Raw genomic sequence first — 26351 nt, forward strand, 5'->3', positions numbered from 1 at the left:
TGTCTCCACCATCAGACTGGGAAGCTTTCTGAAGGCAAGACTTGCATCTCCTCCATCAGAGTAGGAGGCCTCAAAGACAAAGACTGTTTTCTCCTCATGTCGTCAGCTCCTCGAGGGTGGGATGTGTGTCTCCCCTGTGGTGGGCAGTGCAGAGGAGTCCACTAATGGCTCCTCTGTTAAATGAGGCCCTTTCTGAGATAAGGAGACAATCTCCACCTTGAAGCCCTCAGGTTCTCTGAAGGAAAGACTGTCTCTTTATCCAACTGGAGATTCTGTGAGAGCAGAAGCTATGTCTCCACCCCAGTCTCAGTCAGGGGCTTTTCTGGCACTGGAATATTCCAGGGGACAGAGCTGAGTGAGTAGTCAGAATGGCAGATTCACAATGGAGGAAGGAAATAAGAAGATTCCCCAGGCTGCTTTCCATTTAGAAAGATGGCTGACTAATTGATGAATAATATCCCTTCCAGGAGGGGTGTGAGGACAGAGGTGTCCCTGGAGCTCACCCACACAAGGAATGGCAGGCCAGCCTGTGCCCAGCCTGCTACCAGCCCTAGGGGCTAGTGCTACCCTGGTTTCTGGGGTTATGGGGACCAGACGGGGCAGTGGGGCCCACCGCTGGGGGCTGCCCTAATTGGATGACTTTGCAGGAAGGCCAGGCAGGTGTGCTCGGCACTCTGCTTCAGCTTCCTACCAACACATCTGCCATGGCAAGGTCTGGGGGTTAATTGGCTCCCGCCTCACTCCTGGTAACCGATATTTCATTTACTGCTCGGAGGGGAGCTGCCCAGAGAATCAATCCTGGACAAGCGTCCAGGAGACAGGGGATCTAGGCAGGCACAAGAGCTGTTTCCAGGAGGAGTTCTGAGCCCCAGAGGAGGAGGCAAGAGGCAAAAACCCGGAGAAGGCAGCCAATTGTTCAAGGCTATTGTGGGCCTCACCAGAGTTCTGCTGACCCTGGCAATAGCTCCAGGACTCCTGAGGACTGGGAGAAAGCCCCACCGGTCCAGTGGCTTTGTTACCCACCTAGATGTGTTGTTTTCCCTGCCCCCATTCCTTCTGCACTTATTTATCTGGGTGCCCCCCTCCCCATAAAGCTGTAACAGGTTAGATGTTGTTAATAAGGTTATTTTCACAAGTGGTGAAGGTATATTTGAAAAGCGGAATTGGAGGTGTGAGTTCCTCACTCCCTTCCAGGTAACAAACCTTACAATCCTACAAATGAAGTGATAATAAAGTGGAAGTGAAAAATCTATACATGTTTGGAACCGAAAGGGAGTGGAAGGGTCCCTGAGTGCTGGCAGCTGGGACTGGAGGAAAGAGACCAAAGAGCTACCCACCTCCCATGCTTTTCATATACTGAGCCCCATTTGCCTCATCTGCCAAAATTGAGAATCAAAGTTATAGGATGGGCAACTCTTATTACACAGCTGGCAAAACTAAGGCCCAGAGAAGAACTCAAGGTTGCTCAGGTTGGCTCAAGGCAGAGCTGGAACTAGAGATAGCAGGATCCAGTCTACCTGCAGGAAGAGGAGACAGAATTGGGTTCAAGTCCTTACCATCAGGACCTCCAAGTCAAGTCCTGTTTCAGGAAAAGATACTTCATTTCTCTGAGCCTCAGTTTCTCCATCTACAAAATGGGGGAGAAAATATAAAATCAAAATACCTATTTGAGGGTTGTCATGAGGGAGTGGATGAGAGCCTGTTTTATAAGTTGTGAAGCAAAATTCAGATGCATTATTATTATTTTAACCCAAGTCTCCTGAGCCCCATGATTTAAAGTTCTTGGTTTGTACTTCAATGCCTGGGATGGAGATGATGATAATGGAAGAAGATAAAGATTCCTGGGTTGTTCTCCTACCCAAAGTGAGTGTGGGTGTGGGGTTCTAGGAGAGGGCTTCATATGGGGTACCCAGGAGGTAGAGCTAAGTATTGGGAATGGAGTGCCCTGGGTCCTCCAATCTCTAGTGTCAATTCTCTCACCTCTTTGCATCATGGGCTCTGATTTGGGGTGAGAGCAGAGGAATACAGCTGAGGCCCTGACTCACCCGTCTGTTCTGTCTCAACTTGCTCTGCTTGTTTCACCAAACATTACTGAATACTTCCTATAGGCAAGGCCCTAGCTTGGTGTCAAGGATCCAGAGATGGATGAGAAGCCACCAAAGAATCAAGATACCCGCAGGGATTGTAAAGATACATCCAAAATATAGTAGCATTCAAGGGCAGGCAATGTTTCACCTACTGGGAACAGAATTACCTCTGAGGGAGCTGGATTAAGTGAGGTTTACATTTTTTACTTGTATAATATTTGGAAAGGTTTTATGACAAGTATGTATTCCTCCAAAATCTACCCACTGCTTGGAGTTGTTGCTGACACTAACCTTTGGGAGAACAGAGTGCTGAGGGGTTTATCTTCTCTTATCCAAGGGCTGGAAGAAAATTGGAGCTGGAGGATCAACATATACATTCATCTCTGTATCAGTAATGTATCACTAGTATATGTATCATGAGCTGCTCTATTTATTTTGCATATATTCATTCATAAATGTAGTGGGGTACAGTGGTGCACAACTGTAGTCCAGCTACTTTGAGGCTGAGGCAGGAGAAAGATTGCAAATCTGATCCTAAATTGCCAGCTTGGATAATTTATTTTCTCAAAATAAAAAATAAAAAGGGCTGGGCGTGTAGTTCAGTGTTAAGTACACATAAATTCAATCCCCAGTACCAAAAAAAAAAAATAAAAAGTATTTTGCATGTATTCATTCATTTAAACTGCACAATAATCTCACAAGGAAGTTAATATCATCAAGTCCAGTTTTGGGGTGAGAAAACTGAGGCACTGGGAGATGAATTAGCTTGCCCAAGATCACATGGCTTACCTTTTCTGAGAACAATTCTCTTAACTGTCCCTATGCTTCCCTCGAGGGGAGAGTCGATTCTTCCTCTCTCCCAGCAGGAGGAGCCTTTCCTCCCCTAAGACATCTGGCACCCTTTCCCTCAATGCTTGCTACCAGGGAAGTCTATGCAGGGGGTGGGGCTCCTGCCTCTTCTCAGCTGGTGACAGGTAAGTTGCAGTGTTCCTCCACAACACCCCAAGGCTTGGGCTCCTTTGCTCCCTTAGTGAGGAGCCCTAGCCTGGACTAAGAAAATTGCTCAGGCCAAGAGTTACAGACTTTCCTCCTGCCCCCGACCACAGGGAGGAATGGGTCTGCAAAAACCTTGACTACAACTGCCTGTAGAACACTTGCTTGTCATTCAAAGTCCAGGTCCACTGCCTGTTCTTCCATGAAGCCTTCCTGGACTCCTTCAGCAGTTAGCTGCCTGCCTACAAGGCTGGACTGAAAGCATCTTCCAAAGAGGACAATGTCTCAGTACATAGCACTGTGCCAGTTGCATAATAACCACACTACCATAATAGCAGCTATTTCTCAGCCTCCTTAAACTTCCACCTTTTCCTCCTGTGATGGGCACTGTATACACTGCCCAGGTCTCCTTTGGGACTGAAGGATCTATTCTACCAGCTGCTGGGAATGCTGCTAGCAGATGGCTCACAGCTACCTTTGGGGATCGCCTCAACTGCCTTGCTCAACGTCTGCCCTCTTCTCAGAGTAGCCTGTCCCCCATGACAGACTGGCATGGAAGTTTAAAGGCCTGGTCCCCTGCATGGTCTCCTACTCCAGACAACTCTGAGTGTCCTCCCAGATTCAGAGCTCTCAGCTCAACCTTCTCCTTTTGTCCCATCCACGTCCTTCCCTTCTCTTCCACGTTGTTATTTTTTTTTTTTAGAGAGAGTGAGAGAGGAGAGGGAGAGAGAGAGAGAGGGGGGGAGAGAGAGAGAGAGAGAGAGAGAGAGAAAGAATTTTAATATTTATTTTTTTTTAGTTATCGGCAGATACAACATCTTTGTTTTGTATGTGGTGCTGAGGATCGAACCCAGGCCGCACGCGTGCCAGGCGAGCACACTACCACTTGAGCCACATCCCCAGCCCCCACGTTGTTAATTTCAACAGCACTCCTCCATATACCTTCCTGTGTACTGATCCTCTTCCAGAGCCTGCTTGGTCTAGCTGGATGTGGTGGCACCTACCTGTAATCCCAGCAACTCTGGAGGCACAGGCAGGAGGATCACAAGTTCAAAGTCAGACTCAGCAACTTAGCAAGACCCTGTCTCAAAATTTAAAAAAATAAAAAAAGGGCTAGGGAGTAGCTCAGTGGTTAAGATCCCCATCCCCTAGGTTCAATCCCTGATACCAAAACAAAGAAAGAAAGACTGCTGGGCAGAGCACTCAAACTGGTACACCTATTACCATTTCATTAAATATCTGCAAGATACTTTGTCTAGATTATATCTAATCTTTGTAACAAAGTAGATTTTACTCCCTATTTTATACTTCAGAATCTGAGGGTTTGAGAGGCTGATCCGCCCATGATTATTCAGCAAGTCCCTTCTCACCGCCCACAGCAGGGTCTGACTCTTCCTCTTGTCTCATTTCACCTCCATTTAATTTTCTGAACCAGAGTAGGACACCGGCAAGATTCAACTTAAAGGACACAAGCAGCACCTGTTCCCTTAGGGTCGGTCTCCTGGGGCCCTAAGCTCTCCACTTCACCCCAAACCTCTTTTAAAATACAAATAAATTTCTGTGAGAGGGGACCCTTAAATGGAAAAACTATTCTTTAACAGTTTTATTTCCCTTGGTAGTAAAAATGTTAAGAGTACCCTGATTTTTTATTTCTTTATAAAGACAACATCTTTGTACACTTTTCTTGTTTTGTCTTCACCAAACTAGCAGAGCTATTCCATTATATAGATGGCAATTGAGATCCAGGAAAGTGAATAAAGAGTTTGGGCCAAGTCAACCAAGAATTAAATAACACTTCTACTAGCCTGATGACCTGCTCACAATCCCAGTGTGGGGACAGACCAGGTTTGCTGAAAGTAAGAGCAACTAACTCCTCTCAGCCTTCACCAGTTTGGTGCTAATCAGTCATAGAAAGCTATCCCCTTAACATATTCTGGGGCTTTGGAGGGTTTCAGAGCCGTACTCTCCTTCATGAATAGGAAGGACAGAATATTCACCCCCCACCCCCCCACCCCCCGCTCTCTTTTTAAACCAGGGATTGAATCCAGGGGCGCTAAACCACCGAGCCGCATCCCCAGCCCTTTTTTAGTTTTATTTTTAGGAAGAGTCTTGCTAAATTGTTGAGGCTGGCTTTGAATTTGAGATCTATCTCAGCCTCCCAGGTCGCTGGGATTGCAGGCACGCGCCACCACGCCCGGCTCAACGCTATCCTAGAAGTTCACTTTGGGAGGGTCCTGGAACGGAAAAGGACGATGGAGAACGACTTGGATAAGAAGATGCCAACTTTGGCCACAGAAAAAGTGGTTTTTTTAAAACCTGTGTAATGTCTAGTTGCTGTAATTGGTAATGAATCAAGCCCCAGGAAAACAAGAGACTGAGCACGTCCCCCTCTGCGTATCCCAACCAGGTGCTGGTTTCTGTCTGCCACTCCGGTTGGTCCAGTCTGGGAGACTGTCTGCAAATCACCAGCCAGCAGGAAGGAAGTGCGCATGCGCATCTCGGATTGTCTTTGTTACTTAGGAAACAGCCAATCAACGGTCTGAGAGTTGACCAATGGGGAAGCGCGGAGGAGTCGACCGGCTAATTTGAACGCGCGGCGCGGGGTGAAGGTTGGACCCGGTAGGGAAGAGTGTGCTGAGCGAGCTCGTGAGTCTGAGCGCTTCGTTTGTAGCGGAGGGATTTCCACGCTAGCGGCAACACCAGCGGCGGGGAGTCCGTCAAAGGTAAGCTTTGTCCACGGTGGAGTAGGCCCTGTGGGATCTTGCGCTGGGTCTCCGACACGTGGACCCAGTTGCTCCGGGACCGGAGCCTGAGCCAGCCCGCTGATGCAGAACGTGAAAGTATAGCGCGATCAGCGAACTCTGCCGTCGCGTCAGCAAGTCCTGGGTGGACCCCTCTGAACCAGGTGGGGAGCTGGGCGCTTCCTTACAACTTGCATACCGGAAATCACTATCCCTCTTGCTCTTCTGTCCAGGACTTAGACTGGGTCCGCACGTCTGCACCTGGCTCTCTGTATGCCGGCTCTGTGAAAGGTCCTCTCGCTCCTGTGTGAGGAAGGATTGGGCCCTCCTGCACACTAGAATGGGAGACCTGGGACCCCCTAAACCATTGTTCTGCTATCTCTACAGAACTGATCGCTGAGTTGTATGTGCCATGGACTGTAACGTAGTTACTGGGGCACTCAATAAATATTAGATTGAATGAAGGAAGGAATGAAAGAACATCTGTAGACAGAAAAACAAGCCTGTTACTGTTCTTAGGATGTTTCTCCTCTTAGCTTTGAACTTTTAGCGAACTGAAGTGATATGAAAAAGAAAAGCCACAGAACTTAGGGCATTTTATTGAAGACATTGGTTCTTTTCTGCATCATGGAGAAATGATATACTGTAGAATTTTAGTAATAATGGCTGTACTTCTTGAGCACTTGCCAGGTTTGAATGAACTTAATCCTTACAGCAAACTTATGGGAGAGATATTAATGTTATTTACATTAACAGGTTTGGAAACTGAGGCACAGAGCAGTTGAGCCTAGCTCAGAGGAGAACACCTACAACATTTTTCAGAATGAGCTTCCCCTCAAGTTAAACTGATTTCTTCAGTCTTCCTATTCTATTTATTTTCCCATGATGAACAACTGCACCCCATGATGAACAACTACATGTATTCAGTTCTTCTTGGCCTGTTTCAGTATTTAATTTCCCCATGGCTCAGAGATTTTAAAGTGTCTCAATTTATTGGTTTTTATGTTATCCAGCCCCAGTTGTATCTTTTTTAAAAAGTGAACAAGTAGCATACTTTTAGACTTTTCTCTACCTGGCCACAAAGCAAATTTAAGCAATTATTAGAGTTTTTGTATAAATCATATTCTCTTTCCACAAGCAATTCAATTATAAATACCAATGAAAAAGAAAATTAAAGCAAATCCTCATTTGGAAATTTGAAAAATACATTTAACTAGTCAAATAGGACATGATGATATAATTAAAAGATACTTTGCGTGGAACAATGAAAAATACTATTTATAAAGCTTGTGGGATGCATTAAAGCAATACTTAGAAGATAATATAGTCATAAATATTTACATTTGGAACATTTAAAAAAAACTAAAGATAAACAGACACAGATAGAACCAAACAACAGAATACATATGTAAAACATAAAAGGAAGAAGACAGCCAGGCACAGTGTTGTGCCCCAGTAATCCCAGTGACTGGAGAGGCTGAGGTAGAAGGATCTGAAGTTTGAGGCCAGCCTGGAAAATGTAATGAGACCCTGTCTTAAAAATAAAAAGGACCAAAGCCAGGTGCAGTAAGTGGTGCCCATCTGTAATCCCAGCAACTTGGGAGGCTGAGACAGAAGGATCTCAAATTCAAGGCCAGCTTCAGTAATTTAGCAAGGCCCTAAGCAACTTAGACCCTGGGTCAAAAATTGGGGAGGGGGGGCTGGGATTGTGACTCAGCTGTAGAGCGCTTGCCTAGCATGGGTGAGGCCTTGGGTTTGATGCTCAGCACCACATAAAAATAAGTAAATAAAATAAAGGCATTGTATCTAATTACACCTAAAAATTAAATAGTAAAAAAAAAGAGGGGAGGGACTATGATTTAGCTCAGTGGTAGAGCACTTGCCTAGCACATGTGAGACACTGGGTTTGAGCCTCAGCACCACATAATAAATAAATAAATAAATAAATAAAGGTATTATGTCCATCTACAACTAAAAAATACATTAAAAAAAAAAAAAAAAAGTCTTGGGATGTACTCAGTGGTAGATCACCCCCTGGATTCAATTCCCAATACATAGACACAAAAGAAGATAAAGAGCAGAAAATAATGAAATAGAATTTTACAATATAAAAGGATTAACTTAGCCAAAAGTTGTATCTCTGAGAAGACTAATAAAAAAAAAACCTTCACAACATTGATGGAAAAACAAAGGAAATAAAAAATAATCTTCTACACAAAAAAAGGGAACATAACTTTAGTTAAGTTACAAAGATTAAAAGAAAGTCTTCAATGGAACACCCTTTTTAAAAATGCTTTTGAAAAATTTCTAGGAAAAAACTTACCAAAACTGGCTCAAGAAGTTATGGAAATTTTTAATAGACCTAACACTACTGAGAAAACTGAATTCATTTTAAATATACCTTCATACACATAAAAAAAAAAAACCACCAAATTCCATCAGGCCATTAGGAAAAATGATTCTATTTTTATATAAACTATCCCTAAAACATTTTCAGAATTTTTTATGATTCTACAGATGAGAAAAAGAAAATTACAAATTAATCTCTTTTATAAATATAGTTGTAGAAAGTCTTAAACAAGCTGGGCACGGTGGCACACTCCTATAATCCCTGCAATAGAAGGGATTACACGTTCAAGGCCAGCTTCGGTGGTTTAGGGAGACCCTCAGCAAATTAGTGAGACCCTGTCTCAAAATAAAAAATAGAAATGACTGGGGGATGTAATTCAGTGGTAAAAATGTCCCTGGGTTAAATCCCCAGTACAAAAAAAAAAAAAACCAAACCCTTAAAATATTAGCAATCAGAAGCCAGCAATGTATTAAAAATAATATGACCATGTTGAACTTATTCAGAAGTGCAAGAATGGTTTAACATTAGAAAATCTATTAACACAGGTATAGTGATATAGCTTAGTGGTAGCTTGTATTCCTAGCATGCTCAAGGTCCTGGGCTTGATATTCCCAGTACCAAAAAAGGAAAAAGGGGCTGGGGATGTGGCTCAAGCGGTAGCGTGCTCGCCTGGCATGCGCCGGCCCAGGTTCGATCCTCAGCACCACATACAAACAAAGATGTTGTGTCTGCCGAAAACTAAATAAAATAAATATTAAAAAAAAAAAAAAAAGGAAAAAGAAAAAGAAAGAAACTCTATTAATACAATTTACAGATTAAAGGAGGAAACATATTGCAATTAGCACAGAAAAAATATTCAATAAAACTTTATACCAATTCATCAGTAAACTAGAAATGGAGATAAATTTCCTTAAACCAACAAAGTATAAAATACTAGGAACATTCCATATAAAATCAGGAAAGAAAAAAGAATGCTCATTCTTATTGCTTTTATTCAATATTGTACTGGAGTTCCTAGTCAGAACCATAGACAAAAAAAAATAAAAATAAAAATAAAAAATAAGATTAGAGCTGGCTCGATGGTGCTCACCTATATCCCAGTGGCTCCTGAGACTAAGGCAGGAGGATCACAAGTTCAAAGCCAGCCTCAGCAATTTAGAGAGACCCTGTCTCAAAATAAAAAAAGAAAAAGGACTGGGAATGTGGCTTAGTGGTTGAGTACCCCTGGGTTCAAACCCTGGCACCATAAAATAAATAAATAAATAGGATTAGAAAGGAATAAACAAAGCTATTGTCAGTTACAGCCTTAGGATAGTCTATTAAAAAAACAAAGCGCTGGGTTCAAACTAGCCTCAGCAACTAAGTGAGCCTTAAGCAATTTAGCAAGGAGACCCTGTCTCGAAATAAAAAAATAAAAAGGGCTGGAGATGTGGCTCAGTGGTTGAGATCTCCTGGGTTCAATCCCAGGTACCAAAAAATAAAATAAAAATAATAAGCAAAACACGGCTCCTTCTTATATCCACCATGCACAGGAAGAACCAGTGGTCCTGGGACACTGTCCTCTGGGTACCAAGGTGAGGAGAGGTGGGAGCTGCCAAAGCCCCATGGCAGGGCAGAACCGCCTAAGGATGGAGTAGTGCCTCTGGTGACAGAAAGAGGTCAGGTTCTGGCCTTGCTTACTACCCTACCTGCTAGATGTGATAAGTTCCTTCCAGTACCTCCAGTTTCCTTGGTAGAATAAGAATGTAACATGGGCTGGGGCTGTAGCTCAGCGGCAGAGCACTTGCCTAGCATGCTTGAGGCATTGGGTTCGGTCCTCAGCACCACATAAAAATAAATAAAATAAAGGTATTTGTCCATCTACAACTACAAAAAAAAAAAAAAGAATCTAACAATTGTATCATACTCACATAATGATATTGTTGTGAAAGTTAAATGAGAGCATTTGTAAAGCACCTAGCATAGAGTACTTAGTGTAGTATCTGATACAGTCTGTAAACCACTCAGTAAATGATAATTATTTTTAGGCTTTCGGATTCAGACTGCTCTTCTCTGGCTCTTATTCATTGATAGAACAAACATTATTCTGCATCTGCTGCATGTTCTCTTGGAGCTTAAGGATATACAAGTATAAAGGGTATAAAGGGTTCTGAAAGAACAATGAAGGGGGGTACAGAAACCCCTATAACAGTAGAATATCTAAGGGCTGGGCTCCTTCCCTGACTTTCCTAACTCCCAGTGTCTGCAGGGGGATCCCCTCAAGTCTTCAATAATTCTCCTTTAGGAGCTTTTAAGGAACTTTTGCTTGTTGGGTCTGTCCCTAAGAGGGTGGAAGAAAAGGCCACCCCCAAAACAACTGAATCTTGGCTTCCCAGCCCTAGCTCAGTAGCACACTAGCCTCTGGGTTTTAATGAGCTGCCCAGGGTTAGAAATAGGACGTGACTGTGGCTGGCTGAGAACCCTGAAGATCTTATTAAAGAATCATCTCCCTTGTACTTTGGGCTGAAATGCTCTTTCCAACCAAGGATCAAAGCAAACTTGACAAACGTTCTCTCATTAATCTCCCCATCCCCCTAGGGTGGGAGCAGATCGGTAGCTTTCTCCCTAGCTCTCAAAGGGGGAAGCTGATGTGACATTGATGCTGGGTGGCTCTTGGAAAGACCTCCCCCTAAGTCAGATACAGAACAGAGACTAGGACCCAGGTGTCTTAGGGGCTCCCATGGTAAGTGTCACCCGCATCCCATACCCTGTGCCCCCAGCACTGTCTCAGGAAGAGGAAAAACATCTCATTAGGCAAACAGACTCGGCCTCGCTGGCCCTCAGGAGGCTGGGAGGAGAGAAACTGTAAAGGTTATGCACACTCCTTTGCCAGTGCCCTTTTTAATTTCCTGCTTGGAATGTTAGGCTGCTCTATGTCTCCTCCTCAGCCAAAACCCTCCCAGTGGGATGTTGGGACTGCCAGGAATGAGCCAGTGTAGACTCGGGCATCCTCTGACTTTATTTCCCACAGTAAAAAAGTGGAGTTTCCTGGGAGTAAGAATTCAAGGGCAAGAAACTCAAGCGCTAAAAATTAGGTTCAATCCACATGTCTACAAGTGTTTACTGAAAACATAATGCTAGTCCCATAAAGGGGATTATGATTATTATACTAACATAAGGGGCTATTACAAAAATGTGATCATCAAAGCATAATATATAATATTATCAGACACTCTGCGGTCAGACTGCCTGGGTTAAAATAGGACTCCATCACTCACTAGCATTGGGACCTTGGGCAAATTGCTTAACCCTCTCTGTCTCAATTTCCTCACTGAAAAATGAGTATAATAATACTATCTTGTGGGATTGCAGTGGAGATAAAAGGAGATGATATGTGTAAGGTGCTTTGAATAGTCCCTGATACAGTGATAACTTAGCTAATATGTTTATTATGACAATCTGATTGCTGGAATAGAAATCAAATTATTCTACATTATTGTTCCTTGATATCTTTCCCTTGTCTGCTATGGGGAAGAAGTTTAGGAATAAGGGGACAAGAATTCCAAATCAGCTCAATTTGGCTCATTCCCCAAGGTAATACCCCACTTTTCTTTGCTGAGTGCACTCAGTAATTGTGACCTATCAGCTATACCTCGCCTTTACTGGGAAAGAGTTCTTTTGTTCATATCCTCCAGTAACAGTCTCCTTCCCCATTTCTTAACTCCTGTTAATATGTCCCTAGAATTGGGCTAAAGTTTTCCAGGAGATCTGTTAAGTTCTACATTCCATAATTCCATCCCTACTCTTGGTAAACTGCCTCAAAGGAGAAATGAAAAGCCAGGGGGTACCAGTGTGTGTGGTGTGACTGCCTGTAATCCTAACAACTCAGAAAGCTAGCAGGAGGATCACAAGTTCAAGGCCAGCCTCAGCAATTTATCAAGGCCCTAAGCAACTTAATGAGACCCTATCTCAAAATAAAAAATAAAAAGGGCTGGGAATGTTACTCAGGGGTTAAACACCTTTTGGTTCAATCCCTGGTGCCCCCCCCCCCAAAAAAAAAAAAAAAAAAAAAGAGAGAGAAAGGCCTGGGGGAGCTATGAGAAGGAAGGGGACTTAAGTGTTTGCCATAATTACCAGGTCAACACTGGGGAATCTGTTGTCACCCCTGGCATAAGAAGATTAAAGGAAAAATACTGAATGATCATTTCAGCAAGCCCCAAAAAGAATTTGATAAAATTCAACACTCATATCTGCACCCCTAATGGGCAGTAGAGGGTGGACAACTAAATAAAGAAAAATAGAACATAAAAATAGAACATAACTGTCATTATTTGCAAACTATATTATCATTTAATTGAAAGGCCTAAGAGAATCAATGGCAATCTATTAGAACTAATAAGGGAGTCCAGCATTGTGACCGGATACCTGATCTGCATACTGATCTGAAGCTTTGCCATATTCTGGTAAAAAGTGAATTTGAAAATGTAATTTTAAAAGGAGCCTATTCACAATATAACAAAGACTGTGTAATAACCAGTAATAAACCTATCAAGAAATATATATTACTCATGTGAGGAAAATTATAAAATTTTTCTGAAAGATTATAAAATTTTAAATAAATAGGAATAGATACCAGGTCCTAGATGGGAAGACTCTATAACATAAAGGATTCTTCTCATATTAATCTACAAATTCAAAATAATCCAAATTAAAATCTTAGCAAGATTTTTCATAGAACTTCAGAACCACCAGTTTGCAGCTACACATGCTTGCAATCCCATCTACTTAGGAGGCCGCAGCAGGAAGATAACAAGTTTGAGGTGAGCCTGGGCAACTTAGTAAGACCCTGCCTCAAAAAGTTCAGTGGCAGAGTAGCCCTAAATTCTATTTCCATAAAAATCTAAATGTAAGAGAAGAAAAAAGCATTAGATTATATGAAAAGTGTTTATTACCTTAGAGAAGGAATGTCTTCTTAAATATGACATAGAAGCCACAAAAGAAAAGACTGGCATATTTGACTATTTAAATATTAAAAGTATCACTTTAGCCCAGGGTAGGGATTTTTTTCCCAGAATATACGGTTGGATTGATATCAGCAATAATATACCACAAGGAGCAAAGACATGTAATGTATTGGTAGATGCCAAAAGGGTATTGAATAAAATTCTAGACTTTCCTAATAATGACTCTATATAAAATAAGAATAAGAGAAATAATTAATATGATAAAGACTCTTTATCCCAAACTCATTTCTAGAGAATGAGGCAATAAGGCCATTTTCTATTAGATCAGAAGCAAAACAGCATGTCTGTTATCATCAGTTATTCAAAATCATTTTTTATAAGTTCTAGAGACTGTAATATATAAGAAATAAAATAGGCATAAATATGGAGAAGAAAAGGTCAAACATTTTTTTTTATTTACTGGCACATAATTGTATACTTGGAGAATAAAAAAAAAAAATCCTAATAAGCAAATTGGAATTAAGAAAGTTTGAGGGTGGCAGATATAAGGTGAATATCTATAAGATCAGTTGTTTCTCCATTTTAGCAATTACCAGCTGGAAATGGGAGAGAGTTTTCCATTCATTAAAGCAAATAAATGTATAAAACACTTAGGAATTATATTTAAAGAATAACAAAATAAATATGTAAATGCAGATGTTTTGTTTTGAGGGGAGAAGGGGATCTGGTTGTGAGCAGAACTGATAAGGTTTTATGTTTAGGGTTTTTGTTTGTTTGTTTGTTTGAGACCAGTCCTTACTAAGTTGCTGAGGCTGGACTTGAACTTTGTGATCCTCTTGCCTTAGTCTCCTGAGTTGGGATTATAAGTGTGCACCATCACTTCTAGCAGTAAAATTTTCTTAAAGACATTAAATACCTGGGAATAGCGAAGAAAATTATGAAAAAGACTTTCAAGGGGCTCATGCCTTACTCAATAAAATCACAGTAAAGTAACATAGTAGGAAGAGTGTGATGTTGGCATGGAGTAGATAAATAGCTCAGTGGAACAAAATAGAAAGTTAATACACCAACGGAAACAGAGTCATTTTTAAATATGGCAAAGGTGTATTTCAAGTGAGAAAGAGATATGTATAAATAATTGACACTGGTGCCAATATGGGAAGGGAGAAGGAGGAGGCCCCTGGATGTTGAAGGGCACCTGGCTAGGTCTGGGTTGGTTTGGTCCTCATCTCCATCATCTCTCTGCTCAGGTGTTGCCATGGTGATGGCTGTGGAGGACAGCATGGTGCAGGTGGTGGTGCGGGTGCGACCCCCCACCCCTCGGGAGTTGGAGAGTCAGCGGTGGCCTGTGGTTCAAGTCCTGGATGAACGGGTGCTGGTGTTTGACCCTGAGGAACCTGATGGGAGCCTCAAATGGGGTGGTATCCATGACGGCCCCAAGAAGAAGGGCAAGGGCCTGACATTTGTCTTTGACCGGGTCTTTGGTGAGAAGGCCACCCAACAGGACGTGTTTCAGCACACCACAAGCAGAATCCTGGACAGCTTCCTCCAGGGCTACAACTGCTCAGGTAAGAACCTGAATCCTGCTTGGTAGCAGCCTTGCTTCCTTCTAAGGGGGGGGGGGGGGGTTCCCCTGTCTCCTGACATAGGTCTGCCTGTCCCTCAGCTGGCATGACCTGTTGAGGGGAGCTCTGGCCTTTTCATCCTGTCTGGAGGGGCCCCATTCATTCACTGTACTGTGTGAGGCACTAAAAATGTATACACCAGAGCCTAGCATACAGTAGGCAGTTAGACAGACGCAGCTCCTGGACTCTTGATGCTGACAGTCTAAAGAGGAGAAGACACTGATCACAAAAACACAGCTGCATTTGTGTTTATGAACCACAGTGAATGCTAGTGAGGGAAACAGTGAGTGGTGGGCCTTCATTGGAGGAAGCTCCCTAGACTGGAGGAGCTGGTGATAACGCCCACCCACAGTGCAGCTCCCTGGAGTCCACAGACTTGTGGGAGCCAGGACAGATGTGTGGAGGACCAAGAGGCTGAGCATGAGTGCTGGGTAGGGTACAAGAGGTAGGAGCAGTGGAACGGCAGACTGGTGGACATGGATGAAAAAGGAAAGGGGCTTGGGAGAAAGGCAGGGCTGAGCTGGGTGGAATATGCTGGTGGCAACCCTGGGGGAGGCGGGCCTGGCCTTGCTGACACCCTTCTCCCCACTCTGTCCTCTGCAGTGTTTGCCTATGGGGCTACTGGGGCTGGGAAGACACACACCATGCTGGGAAAGGAGGGGGACCCTGGCATCATGTACCTGACCACCATGGAACTGTACAAGCGTTTTGAGGCCTTCCAGGAGGAGAAGCAATTCGAGGTGCTCATCAGTTATCTGGAGGTAGGGCTGCTCCCTCTCTCCCACCTCCCAACCCGGGACTCCATCCCTCATTCATCTTCACCCTGCAAAGTGCCTTGTATCTGGTGCCTCAAATACACACCTGTTTCTTGCTTCCCTATACAGCAACTGTGCCCATTCCAGCCTGCACTGAGTAGAGAGTCCTCTCCCTCTTGTCCTTTCTCCTCAGGTGTACAATGAACAGATCCATGACCTCCTGGAGCCCAAGGGACCCCTAATCATCCGCGAGGACCCTGACAAGGGGGTGATGGTGCAAGGACTTTCTTTCCACCAGGTATAGGATTGGGCACAGGTGGGAACAGCAGCCCCACTTGTCCTCCAGGGTTTCCTCATAAGGCAATTTGGGGATATCCTGCATGTTGGGGTAGTGGCAGTAGCAAGAGAGGGGTGACATTGGCTCTGAAGAGCAGCCCTTTCTGTTAGGGGAAAAGCCCTGGTGGGAGACCACAGCCCCCTCCCTGCCATCTCCTCTGCAGCCGACCTCAGCTGAGCAGCTACTGAAGATGCTGACCAGGGGGAACCACAACCGTACCCAGCACCCCACAGATGCCAATGCTACTTCCTCCCGCTCCCATGCCATCTTCCAGGTAAGCAGGGTCATGGACTGAGCATGATACTTGGGCTCCTGGTGCCCACGTCCCCCTCACTCCTGCCCTTCCCCTCCAGATCTTTGTGAAGCAGCAGGACCGAGTCCCAGGACTGACTCAGGCCCTACAGGTGGCCAAGATGAGCCTGATTGACCTGGCTGGCTCAGAGCGAGCATCCAGCACCCATGCCAAGGGGGAGCGCCTGCGGGAGGGTGCCAACATCAACCGTTCTCTGCTGGCCCTCATCAATGTCCTCAATGCCCTGGTGGATGCAAAGGTAAAACAGTGTAGGCCCAGTACCCAGGACAGCAACTGAGGCCTAAACCAGTGGTCCTTGTCTTCAGCCCTGGGCGGGAGGCCACCAGACCCTGACCAGGTTATTCTAATACAGCTGTGTCTCCCCTAATCCACTGACTGCCTCAGGGCCGCAAGTCTCATGTGCCCTACCGAGACAGCAAACTGACCCGCCTGCTGAAGGACTCCATTGGGGGCAACTGCCGCACAGTGATGATTGCTGCCATCAGCCCCTCTAGCCTGTCCTACGAGGACACTTACAACACCCTCAAATATGCTGACCGGGCCAAAGAGATCAGACTCACGGTGTGTACCAGTTAGGGATGGCCAACCTGAGTGTGGAGGGATCTCCTAACCTGGTAGGAGGATGGGACAGGACCAAGACAGCTTCCTCAGATCCCTGTCCAATGTCCCCAAGCAGAGGAAAGAAGTTCCCTGGGCTCTATGATAGGAACAACACTGTCCCTGCCTTTGGGAAGATTCCAGTTGGACCAAGGCAGACAGTCTACTCCGAGGGAGACATGGAGCAGGGGGCCCAGTGGGCCAGTAGCCTGATTCTGACTTGTTTTAAGCAGTAGGATCATAGTTTTAGCAAAATGACATAAACACCCATGTATGTTAACAAAAGGAGAGGTGCTTTGGCCTCCGCCATACTTGCTGGGCCTTCCCTTATGGGCCTCCCCTCCCTGCCTCCTCGGGAGCCCTGGCTCACCTGGAACTGCTGCAGATCAGCCCCCATCTAGCAAGAATGTCTTGTCCAGAGAGTCAAGCATCAGGTTCATAGGCAGGCACTCCTTTGTCCTTTGCTGTGGTCCCAGGCACATTACTGACCTTCTCTGGTCTGTTTTTCTACCTGTAAGAGGGGGCCCTTGGTACTGTAAGTGAGGTTCCTGTGTGATGCCTGGTCACCAGAGGTGGTTGATAACAACTGCTTTGTATGAACAAACCAATCTTTTCCCTGTGTCTCTGACTCAGCTGAAGAGCAACGTGATCAGTCTGGACAGTCACATCAGCCAGTATGTCACCATCTGCCAACAGCTCCAGGCTGAGGTGAGGAGCTTACCTGGGGAACAGACTTGGGGCAAGAAGTGAGAGACAGGAGCTGGGGTGCAGCAGGGCTCTCTGCCCATTCCTCACCTCTTGGGCTCAGCTGAGTTTAAGACTGCTGTCATTGCAGGTGGCCTCCCTAAGGAAGAAGCTTCAAGCGTATGAGGCAGGAGCCCAGGCCCCACAGCAGGGTCTCCCACAGTCCCCCAAGTTGAGCCCTCAACAGCAACAGTGAGTTCTCCTGCCCATATACGTCCCACCCTTCAGCTCAGCTGGGACAGGGAACTGGGCCCCTTCTCTGTCTTTCAGATGTTCCATACCTAGGGTTGGGGATTCCCACCAAGGGCCAGCAACTGATTATCTCCTAGAATGTCTTGTTTTGTCAAATGAGCATATAAGCAAGTGGAATCTACTCATTGAGAGAAAGTGAATTTAGAGTTTGGGTGTTATTGTTTCTTAAAGCAGAAAATCCCTGAAACCTTCTTCTGTCCTTAACCACAGCCCATCTGTCACTCAAGCATTGTTTCTGGGCTCTGCCACCTGGTGCTGCAGAGGTCCCCCTCCCTGCTCACCCTTTCTGCCTCCACATCATATCTTTCAAACTCTTATTTCCCCCTTAGCCTTCCTAGCTCCCCTTTAGTGTCCCGTCCCCGCAGCCAGCCCTGGACCCCAGAACTCCACATGGGATCTGGAGATCTTCAAGAGGGGAGCCTAGGGACAGAGGCCCAGGAACAGAGGGTCATAGAAGAAAGCTCTTCAGACCAGGAGCAGACCCCAGAGGACAAGGACGAAGACCCTACTGAGGTAGGGCTTAGGGGCAGGAGGCCTGGGCCTCCGGGGGGCTTGGGGCTGGTAGAATATTTGAATAAATGTGTCTCTTTAACTCAGCGTCCCTTTAGTCCCAGTTCTCCTCCTGGGTTTCTTACGTCTGTCAGATCCTTGTATGTTTGGAAGTGACTGGGAGAAAGCAAGCTTCTCCCAGGGCATGGCCATTCTTTGGGGAGCTGCCATCCTGCCCCTGCGGGAGGGAAGGGTTTTAGAGTTTTAGGAGGTCATCCTGGCTCCTCTACCCCCTTTTGCTTTAGGTTCCAACCCAGACACTGGAGCAGAACCTCAGACCCCCACTGTCAGAGTCTGTTGGTTTGACCCCGCAGCCTAAGCCGGTGGCCAGCCACCTATCACCACAGAACCTGGATGGGGACCGTTCTAAGCAGTGAGTGTCTTTTGCTTCTACTCTGGCCTCCAGGGTGGGAAGTGAGGGGCTTACCCTCCTGGGGGTGGGACCTGGTTCTAATTAAGAGTCAAGTTTCTTTTCATCGACGTCATCCCTTATCTGCTTTCAACTCCTAGATACGATCACCTAACTATTTACTTAGCATCATCTCTATTTATTCCTCCATGTAACTGGCAGCCCAACAGGCGAGAGAAGTAAAACACCAAATTCCATCAGGACAGCCAGCAAGTGCTGAGCTAGGGCAGGCTGCTAGGGCTAGCACTTGGCCTGGCAATTTGAGGGCAGAGCTGCTGTCAGAGTGAGGAGGGTGCAGCTGGGAGGAGCTGGGTGTCAGGCGGAGGAGGAGTCAACCTTCCTGAGTCAGTTGCTTCTCATGCATCTTCATCAACAGATCGACTGTGGCTTTTTTTTTCTCAGAAATAAATACAAACTTCCAACTTGAGCCAGAGAGGAAGGGTTTGGGGACCTTCCTTCTGTGCTTCACTGAGGGGTGCTGCTGTATTTTTCCCTTGGCCCCAGGTCCATAAATCCCCTGCCGCTTAGTGGTGCTACTGCCAGCCCTGCTCCCCCCTCCCCGGCATGCTTCACACTAGGCAGTGTATTTAAAGCTTCCGGACAGAAGGGCCTGTTTAATTTTATTTCTTGTTGGGGAGTGTCTGTTCCCGACTCAGCAAAAAATGCTGTGGCCTGAATAATCAGCGGCTCATTATCTGTCTCTTGCTGCCAACTCCCTGGGGCCTGGAGAGGCAGGGATGCACGGGTGGGATGTCCCGTTGGCCTCCCAGGGAACAACCACAGGTTCCCACAGATGACTCATGGTCTCTCTGCTTGGTGTCCCCTCTTATGAGGAGAGAGGACCAATGTCCTCATTTCTGCTCTGCCTCTGGTTTTGTGGTTTCCGGCAAGTTCTTTCAATCTTGGCTATGATTTGGGGATCATAATCTTTATTCTCCCTAGTTCTTGGAGAATACTAATGTAATATTAATGAAGTACTAATACAATCCCTAGATTAAGGAGTGGTAGAACATTCTAGATCATTTCCATGTTTGGAAACACTCTGACAAGCAGTTAATCGAAAATCATTTCTATTTGGCTTTCGAATTGAGAATCTTGGGTCATCAGGACATTGAACAGAGCTGAGATTTTCCAGTTCAGTGGTTTCGTAGGATTTTTTTTTTTTCAGCTGCAGAGTCCTCTCTTTACATGGAATCTCACGCTGAGTTCTAATAGATATGACAGACAGCAGAGTTGCTTGCTGTCTAATAGGCATTTGAAACTTAATTTGAAAATTCCTGATTTAGACCAATTCCCCAATTGTTGGCTGGAGAGGGGGTGGGGGCTCAGGCTTCTGTACAGGGCCAGACCTGGGTCATCTGACTTCCAGGCCCATTCATTTCCCTCCAAAACCCACTCTTCTCAGTAGTCTAATAGGCTTCAAAGCTGCTTTACCAAATGAGTGTAAGTTCCCTGAGCACACGTGACCGAGGGCCGTGGGGGTTCAGAGGTGTCTAGACAGGTAGTGTTCCCTGAAGGTAAATCACTTGCTATGAATAATCCTACTGAGGTAATTCTGTTTATTCTTTTATCATAGGTGTGCCTTACAGAAAGAAAATTTGCTTTATGAGAATCTAAATTTACAACATTAATAATCTCAGTACCCTCAGAATTTCCTTTAAATAGTTCCCAGAGCATGTAAAATATGTGTTGATTCACACACACTTTTTCAGGATCCCATACACTAAATAGAGGACACAGACCAAATGCCTTTTTGAGGGTCTTCTCAGAGTCAAGGTCAATTTAACCTATCTTAGTTTGTCTCCTTTTAACCTAATGAGGTAGATGGTATTATTACCATTTTGCATAATATAATAAACTCACAGTGTTTACTATATGTGAGGTATTCTTTAAACATTCTGTAAACAAAATAACTTTTTGTTTTTGGTTCTGGTGATTAAAACCAGGGTACTTTACTGTTGAGCTATATCCCTGGCTCTTTTTTCCTTTTTTTTTTAAATTTTATTTTGAGACAAGAGTCTACTAAGTTGCTTAGGGCCTCTCTAAGTTGTTGAGACTGACTTCAAACTTGGAATCCTCCTGCTTTAGCTTCCTGAATCACTGAGATTATAGGTGTACACCACCATGCTTGGCTAAAATAACTCAATCTCTCCAACAATCCTATGAAGTGGGTGCATTTGTTATCCTTTTCTTAAGTTTATGGACCAGTGCATCCAAGATCACACAGCTGGGAAGGGTTGAGCTGAGAGTTGAGCAGGTATCTGGCAGTCTGACTTGAGCTGGGTTCTTTTTTTTTTTTTTTTTTTTTTGTACCCGGGATTGAACTCAGGGGCACTCAGCCACTGAGCCGCATCCCCAGCCCTATTTTGTATTTTATGTAGAGACAGGGTCTCACTGAGTTACTTAGTGCCTTGCTTTTTGCTGAGGCTGGCTTTGAACTCATGATCCTCCTGCCTCAGCCTCCCAAGCCACTGGGATTACAGAAGTCCACCCAGTTTAAGCTGGGTTCTTAACTGCTACCTTATATCGCCCTCAGGGTAAATGAGCTTATGATCACAATGCTAATAAGTGGCAGGGCTTAGAGGAAACTAAGACCTTCCAAGTCCAAAGTCACTTAGCACGTTTCCCTACTTTCCATGTCACTGTCTTTGTCATGGGGCATGTATAATGGGTGATACTTATTACCCTTGCCTATGGCCATCTTGGCCTTTTGCAAAGATATGACAGAGTTGGAACCCTGGGTGAGAGGCCAGCCAGCTAGTGTGGGGCAAGGCAGGAGAAAACTAGGGGACCAGCTCAGGTATGCTCCTCAACCACAGCGAGTGATGGGGACAATGCCTGGCATAAAGGACCCTGGTCAGGCTGTATCTAAGTAGAGCTCCCTGTCCTTCTATTCCAGGTTGGCCCTGCAGGTGCTGTGCCTGGCCCAGAAGCAGTATTCCCTGCTCCAGGCAGCCAACCTCCTGACCCCTGACATGATTACTGAGTTCGAGACCCTGCGGCAGCTGGTGCAAGAGGAGAAAGCCGAGCCTGGGGACAAGACCTCCAGGACTCCTGGCCTGTCTGGGAGGGCCCCTCTGACCCAGGAGCTGTGTTCAGCCTCAAGTGAGTTTCACCCCTGCTCTGCCTGCCTATGGGTGCCCAGCTGGTTAGGAGGCTGGACCCCAAGGATCGTGTACTTCTGCAAACAAAGAGGCCCCAGGAAACCTGAGGAGTTAAGGGTTCCTTCATGTCTCCAGTGTCTGGCTTCCCAAGTTCTTCACATTCTCTTTCCTCTTGGCTAGTCCCTGGTCTCTCCTCAGCACCCTCCTCTCTCTGCCCAGAATCTCCAGGGTACTGTGGCCCTGTTACCCGAACAATGGCAAGAAGATTGAGTGGCCTCATGCACCCTCTGGGGATCCCATCTGAGCCTGATGGCACCCTAGCCTCAGCATCCCAACAGCCCACAGAGAAGAAGAAGAAGAAGAAGAGAAAGAGCACAAGCCTCACAGAGCCAGACAGTCCCCTAGCCCCAAAGCTGGCGACCAAGCGCCAGCGCCAGTCTTTCCTACCCTGTCTGAGGAGAGGGTCTCTGCCTAAGGCTCAGCCTTCATGTGGGCCCAGCACCCCCAAAGGGGCAAGGGCCTCCTCCCCCTGCCATTCCCCTCGCTTCTGCCCAGCTACAGTCATCAAAAGCCGGGTGCCCCTGGGCCCTTCTGCTATGCAAAACTGCTCCACCCCTCTACCTGCTCGTGACCTGAATACCACTTTTGATCTCTCTGAGGAACCCCCATCAAAACTCAATTTCCATGAATTTGTTGGCTGGGAGAATGTCCCCCAGGAACTGAACGGGCTGGACCAGCCCTTCATTCCCAGGTAAGTCTCCCTCCCAACCTCCCAGCATAGGTCAGGGGTCAGCAAGGGTGCTGCCAACAAGAATGGAAGACATTGGATTTAGGAGACAGGATATTTGCCATCTCTTTCCCTTTGGTCATGGTCAGCTTTGCCACCCAGTCCCAGGAGAGCAGAGTGCACAGAGGACAGGAGGCATGGCTTAATCAGGGGCCGTCCTGTCATATCAGGGCCTTCATGCTCATATCCACCAGCTCTATGCTGGTTTGTGGCTTGCACATGCATAGCTAATAGAACCCCCACTTGGGAAGAGTCAGCAGGGAACCAGGAATTAATGAGCCCAGCCCTGTCTGTTCCTCTGCTTTGCTTGGGCACTATGTCCTGATCTGAGTTTTGTCCCACTGGAATAAAAACTATTTCTGCCACTTTCCCCCCCAGATTTTTCCCCTCCAGCCCAGCATCTGGAATAGAGAAATAAAACTTTCTTCAGTATTTTCCAGTGAGAAGGTCCAGCTGTTACCCTTGCCCTCCACCCACATGGCCAGAGAGAGGAATAACAACCAGCTCAGGACAGTCCAAGGCCAAGAACAAGTGGCAGGCTGACCGGGACCTGTGAGGCAGAGGCCATAGGCTGCCCACCTGCACTCCTGCACCTTCCATAGCCCCTGAACCTGCTCTCAGTAACAAGCTGAGAGCTGGGCAGGTGGAAGGGTGAAATTGTTTGAACTCCAGTTCCCAGAACGCACCAGAAACTGACATCTGGATGTTCTCCCAGAACAGGGCTGTCACTCAGCTGTCAGCCCAGGCCTGGTGAGGCAGGGAGAGAATCCACCTCTTAGCAGGAAGAAACTTCAGGTCATCTTGTCCAACCTCCCCGTCCTCGCAAGCTGGGAGTTAGAGGGAATAAGAGTAGCCACTGTCACTTCTGGTTCCTTCCTTATCTGCTTCTCTCCCTCTGCCTGCTCCCCAGTGAACCTGTGCTCCTGCTCACCATGAAAGGCCCCAAACCAACATCTTCCCTCCCTGGAAACTCAGCCTGCAAGAAGAAGCGCACCATGAGGTAAGGTCTGGAAGCTGTTGAGGTGAGGGCATGGAGAAAGAGCCCTCATTGGGGTGTTAGGCACACCCCACAGACCCCCTTCCTGATGTGTCTCTGGACTCCTTGGAGCAAGCAGCCAAGGTCCTGTGAGCAGAGCCAGCATCTAATTCTCTGATTGGAATTTCTTTGGCCTTTGATTGTTATTATAGGATCATCCCAGAGTGATCATCTAAGGTCCCCTATCCACAGGGAGATATTCAGCATTTATTGGTTAATCCAAATGATTGGACTATCCCCTTCTTTATTCTCCTATGTCCCAAACTCCATAAGCCTCTCCAGCTCCCGCATCTGGCCTTGGAAACTCTTCCTGGTTCTCAGCTCCCCTGCCCTCAAGGCTTAGCGGATAGTGCTGTCTCCCTCCACCTACCCACAGTCAAGGGCATGGCTGTAACCTTCCTTCCTTCCCTTCCTCTCTCAGTTCCTCAGTCTCCCAGGGCCGCAGCCGCATCGCCCGCTTCCCCAGCAGCACCTTGAAGAGGCCAACTGGGCCCCTTGCAATCCCAGGTGACTGAATTGAGGGGAGGGGTGACTGGTCCACAGTGATAGTTGAAAATAGGATGCAGGAGGGGACAGAGTGGGGTTTGGATCCAGGTGAGAGGAGAGCTTAGAATACTTCTTCCAAGCATCTCAGGGACCATGAAGAGGGAGGTGGAAGATGGGACAAGAGGCAGGGGAGCTGTGGGGTAGAATCTCACCTTCTTCCTGTACCCACCTGCAGAGCCATCCTTGAGTCCCCGCTGCCTCAGTGATCAAAGGACCCAGAAGGAACTGATTGGGACTGGAGGTGTGCTGTCAGCTGGAAACTGCATTGCCAAGGTGTCCTGACCTCCAAGCTGTCCAGCTCCTCCAGCCCCTCTAGGCTCAATGCCTTCACTTTGTCCCTGGAGACTCGGACACCAGGAACCCTGACCTTCTTTTCTTACCTTGGAAAAATTTATGCCGACGCACCTTTCCTTTATTTAACACCCGCCCCAACAATTCATTCTGCTACTCGTCCTCTTCATTTTATTTTTGTTTTGTTGAGACAAGAGTCTCACTATGTTGTCCAGGCTGGTCTTGAACTCACAGTCCTGCCTCAGCCCCTGGGCAGCTGGGATTACAGGCATGCGCCACCACGCCCGCCTCCCATCCTCTTTATTAATCTCTATAACACTCAGCTTCTCAGCATGTACATATTCATTTGTGAGTGTTAATGTGTTAATATTTAAAGGTTGCCACCTGTTTCCCCCTCATTTCCAAAGCCCACTATCAGGCCAGGGGCTCTTTTGGGCTCGGTTCACTACCCATGTCTAACACAGAGCTCTGTGCGGGGATAGCTGTTGCCTCGGTGGAGGGATGAGGCCGGTGGGGGTGTTCTAGGGAGTCACATCTTGGCTCTTCATGATGGAGCTAATGATGGTGCCTTGATTTACAGAGGAAGCCAACTTTATTAATCTTTACCCATTATACATAGACACACATGAGTATAAGAAGAAAGGAGAATGAATGCAGCCTTAATGTTACCACCCAGGTATAAATGCTAGTGATTCCAGGGTTTACACCCTCCTGCTTCTTGATTTATGTATATATATGTGTATATATATATATATATTTATGCATATATATGTGTATATATATATATGTATATACACACACACATACCCACATTTACACACATATATGATGTATTTTTTTACTATAATGATTAATAAACCATTTCCATCCTTGGTGTGTGTTTTTCCTCTGTACACCTATGTGGGATGGCAACACTTTCTCTTTCTCACCTTCTCATTCTTCGAAATTTCTGAGTATAGAAAACAACACCCACCCAGCCTCTTGCTGCAGGAGGTCTGGGGCTAGGACTGAGCCCAGCTCCTCACTCCAGTTCCCAATCCTCCTCCCTAATGGGCCTTTATTTCTGGGGGAGCAGGGGTCAAAAAGCAACCTCATCCTGGGGTCTGGTCCATGCTACCACCTCAGGGGTGGGTTGCCTGGAGTCCTGCAGTCAGGGAGAGGTTTTTTTGTTTTTAAAGAGGGAGAGAGAGAGAGAGAATTTTTTTAATATTTTATTTTTTAATTTTCTGTGGACACAACATCTTTGTATGTGGTGCTGAGGATCGAACCTGGGCCGCACGCATGCCAGGCGAGCGCACTTGAGCCACATCCCCAGCCCCAGGGAGAGTTTTTTGTTGTTTTGGTACTAGGAGTTGAATCCACTGAGCCACATCCCCAGCCCTTTTTTATTTTTGAGACAGGGTCCCACTAAGTTGTCCAGGATGGCCTCAGATTTGCAAATCTCCTGCCTCTGCCTCCTGAGTCACTGGGATTTCAGGTACTCTGTGCCACTGTGCCTGACTGGAGAGAATTTTTTTTTAATGGTTCAAGGTCCCACTGATGGAACCCAGTACAAGGGGGCTGGGGGCCTGCCTTCCTTCCCACTCAGTGGATTGTGTGGAACATAGTTATCTCCTCTCCATGAAGACATGGTTGACTGAATGAATTAATAGTGTAAATAAAATTACAGGAATCTGTGTTTAACTTGCTTCTGAAAACAAACATGTTAGGGGTATTTAGCACATTGTGAGTAGTGTGTAAATAACACTGCTAAGTTCAAGGCAGTCCTAGCTGTTCTGGGGGACCAGCCTCCCTGTCTGCTTTGTGTACCCCTCCTGCTCAGTCCCAGTCCCTTTTTGGAGGTGTGGGGAAGAATACTCCTGCAGCTGCTGGGCTTCTTGGAGCTTCACAGC

The 26351-nt window shown here is 46.1% G+C and overlaps 1 protein-coding gene across 1 annotated transcript; it reads left to right on the forward strand.

Moving 5' to 3' along the window:
- Positions 1-5685: 5685 nt before the first annotated feature.
- Positions 5686-25295, forward strand: Kif18b (kinesin family member 18B). Its single transcript, XM_046442894.2, has 16 exons — positions 5686-5803; positions 14365-14682; positions 15343-15500; positions 15688-15792; positions 15995-16105; positions 16185-16382; positions 16529-16705; positions 17375-17449; positions 17577-17677; positions 18067-18250; positions 18532-18659; positions 21595-21800; positions 22019-22550; positions 23497-23586; positions 24044-24129; positions 24344-25295. Exons 2-16 carry the CDS (start codon positions 14373-14375, stop codon positions 24448-24450), a joined length of 2568 nt encoding a protein of 855 aa, XP_046298850.1. The 5' UTR covers positions 5686-5803; positions 14365-14372; the 3' UTR covers positions 24451-25295.
- The last annotated feature ends 1056 nt before the right edge of the window (positions 25296-26351 follow it).

This window comes from Marmota monax, unplaced genomic scaffold (genome assembly GCF_021218885.2).
Source record: "Marmota monax isolate L192 unplaced genomic scaffold, Marmota_monax_Labrador192_F-V1.1 WCK01_AAM20220418_F8-fsc00205, whole genome shotgun sequence".
NCBI classification, from domain to species: Eukaryota; Metazoa; Chordata; class Mammalia; order Rodentia; family Sciuridae; genus Marmota; species Marmota monax.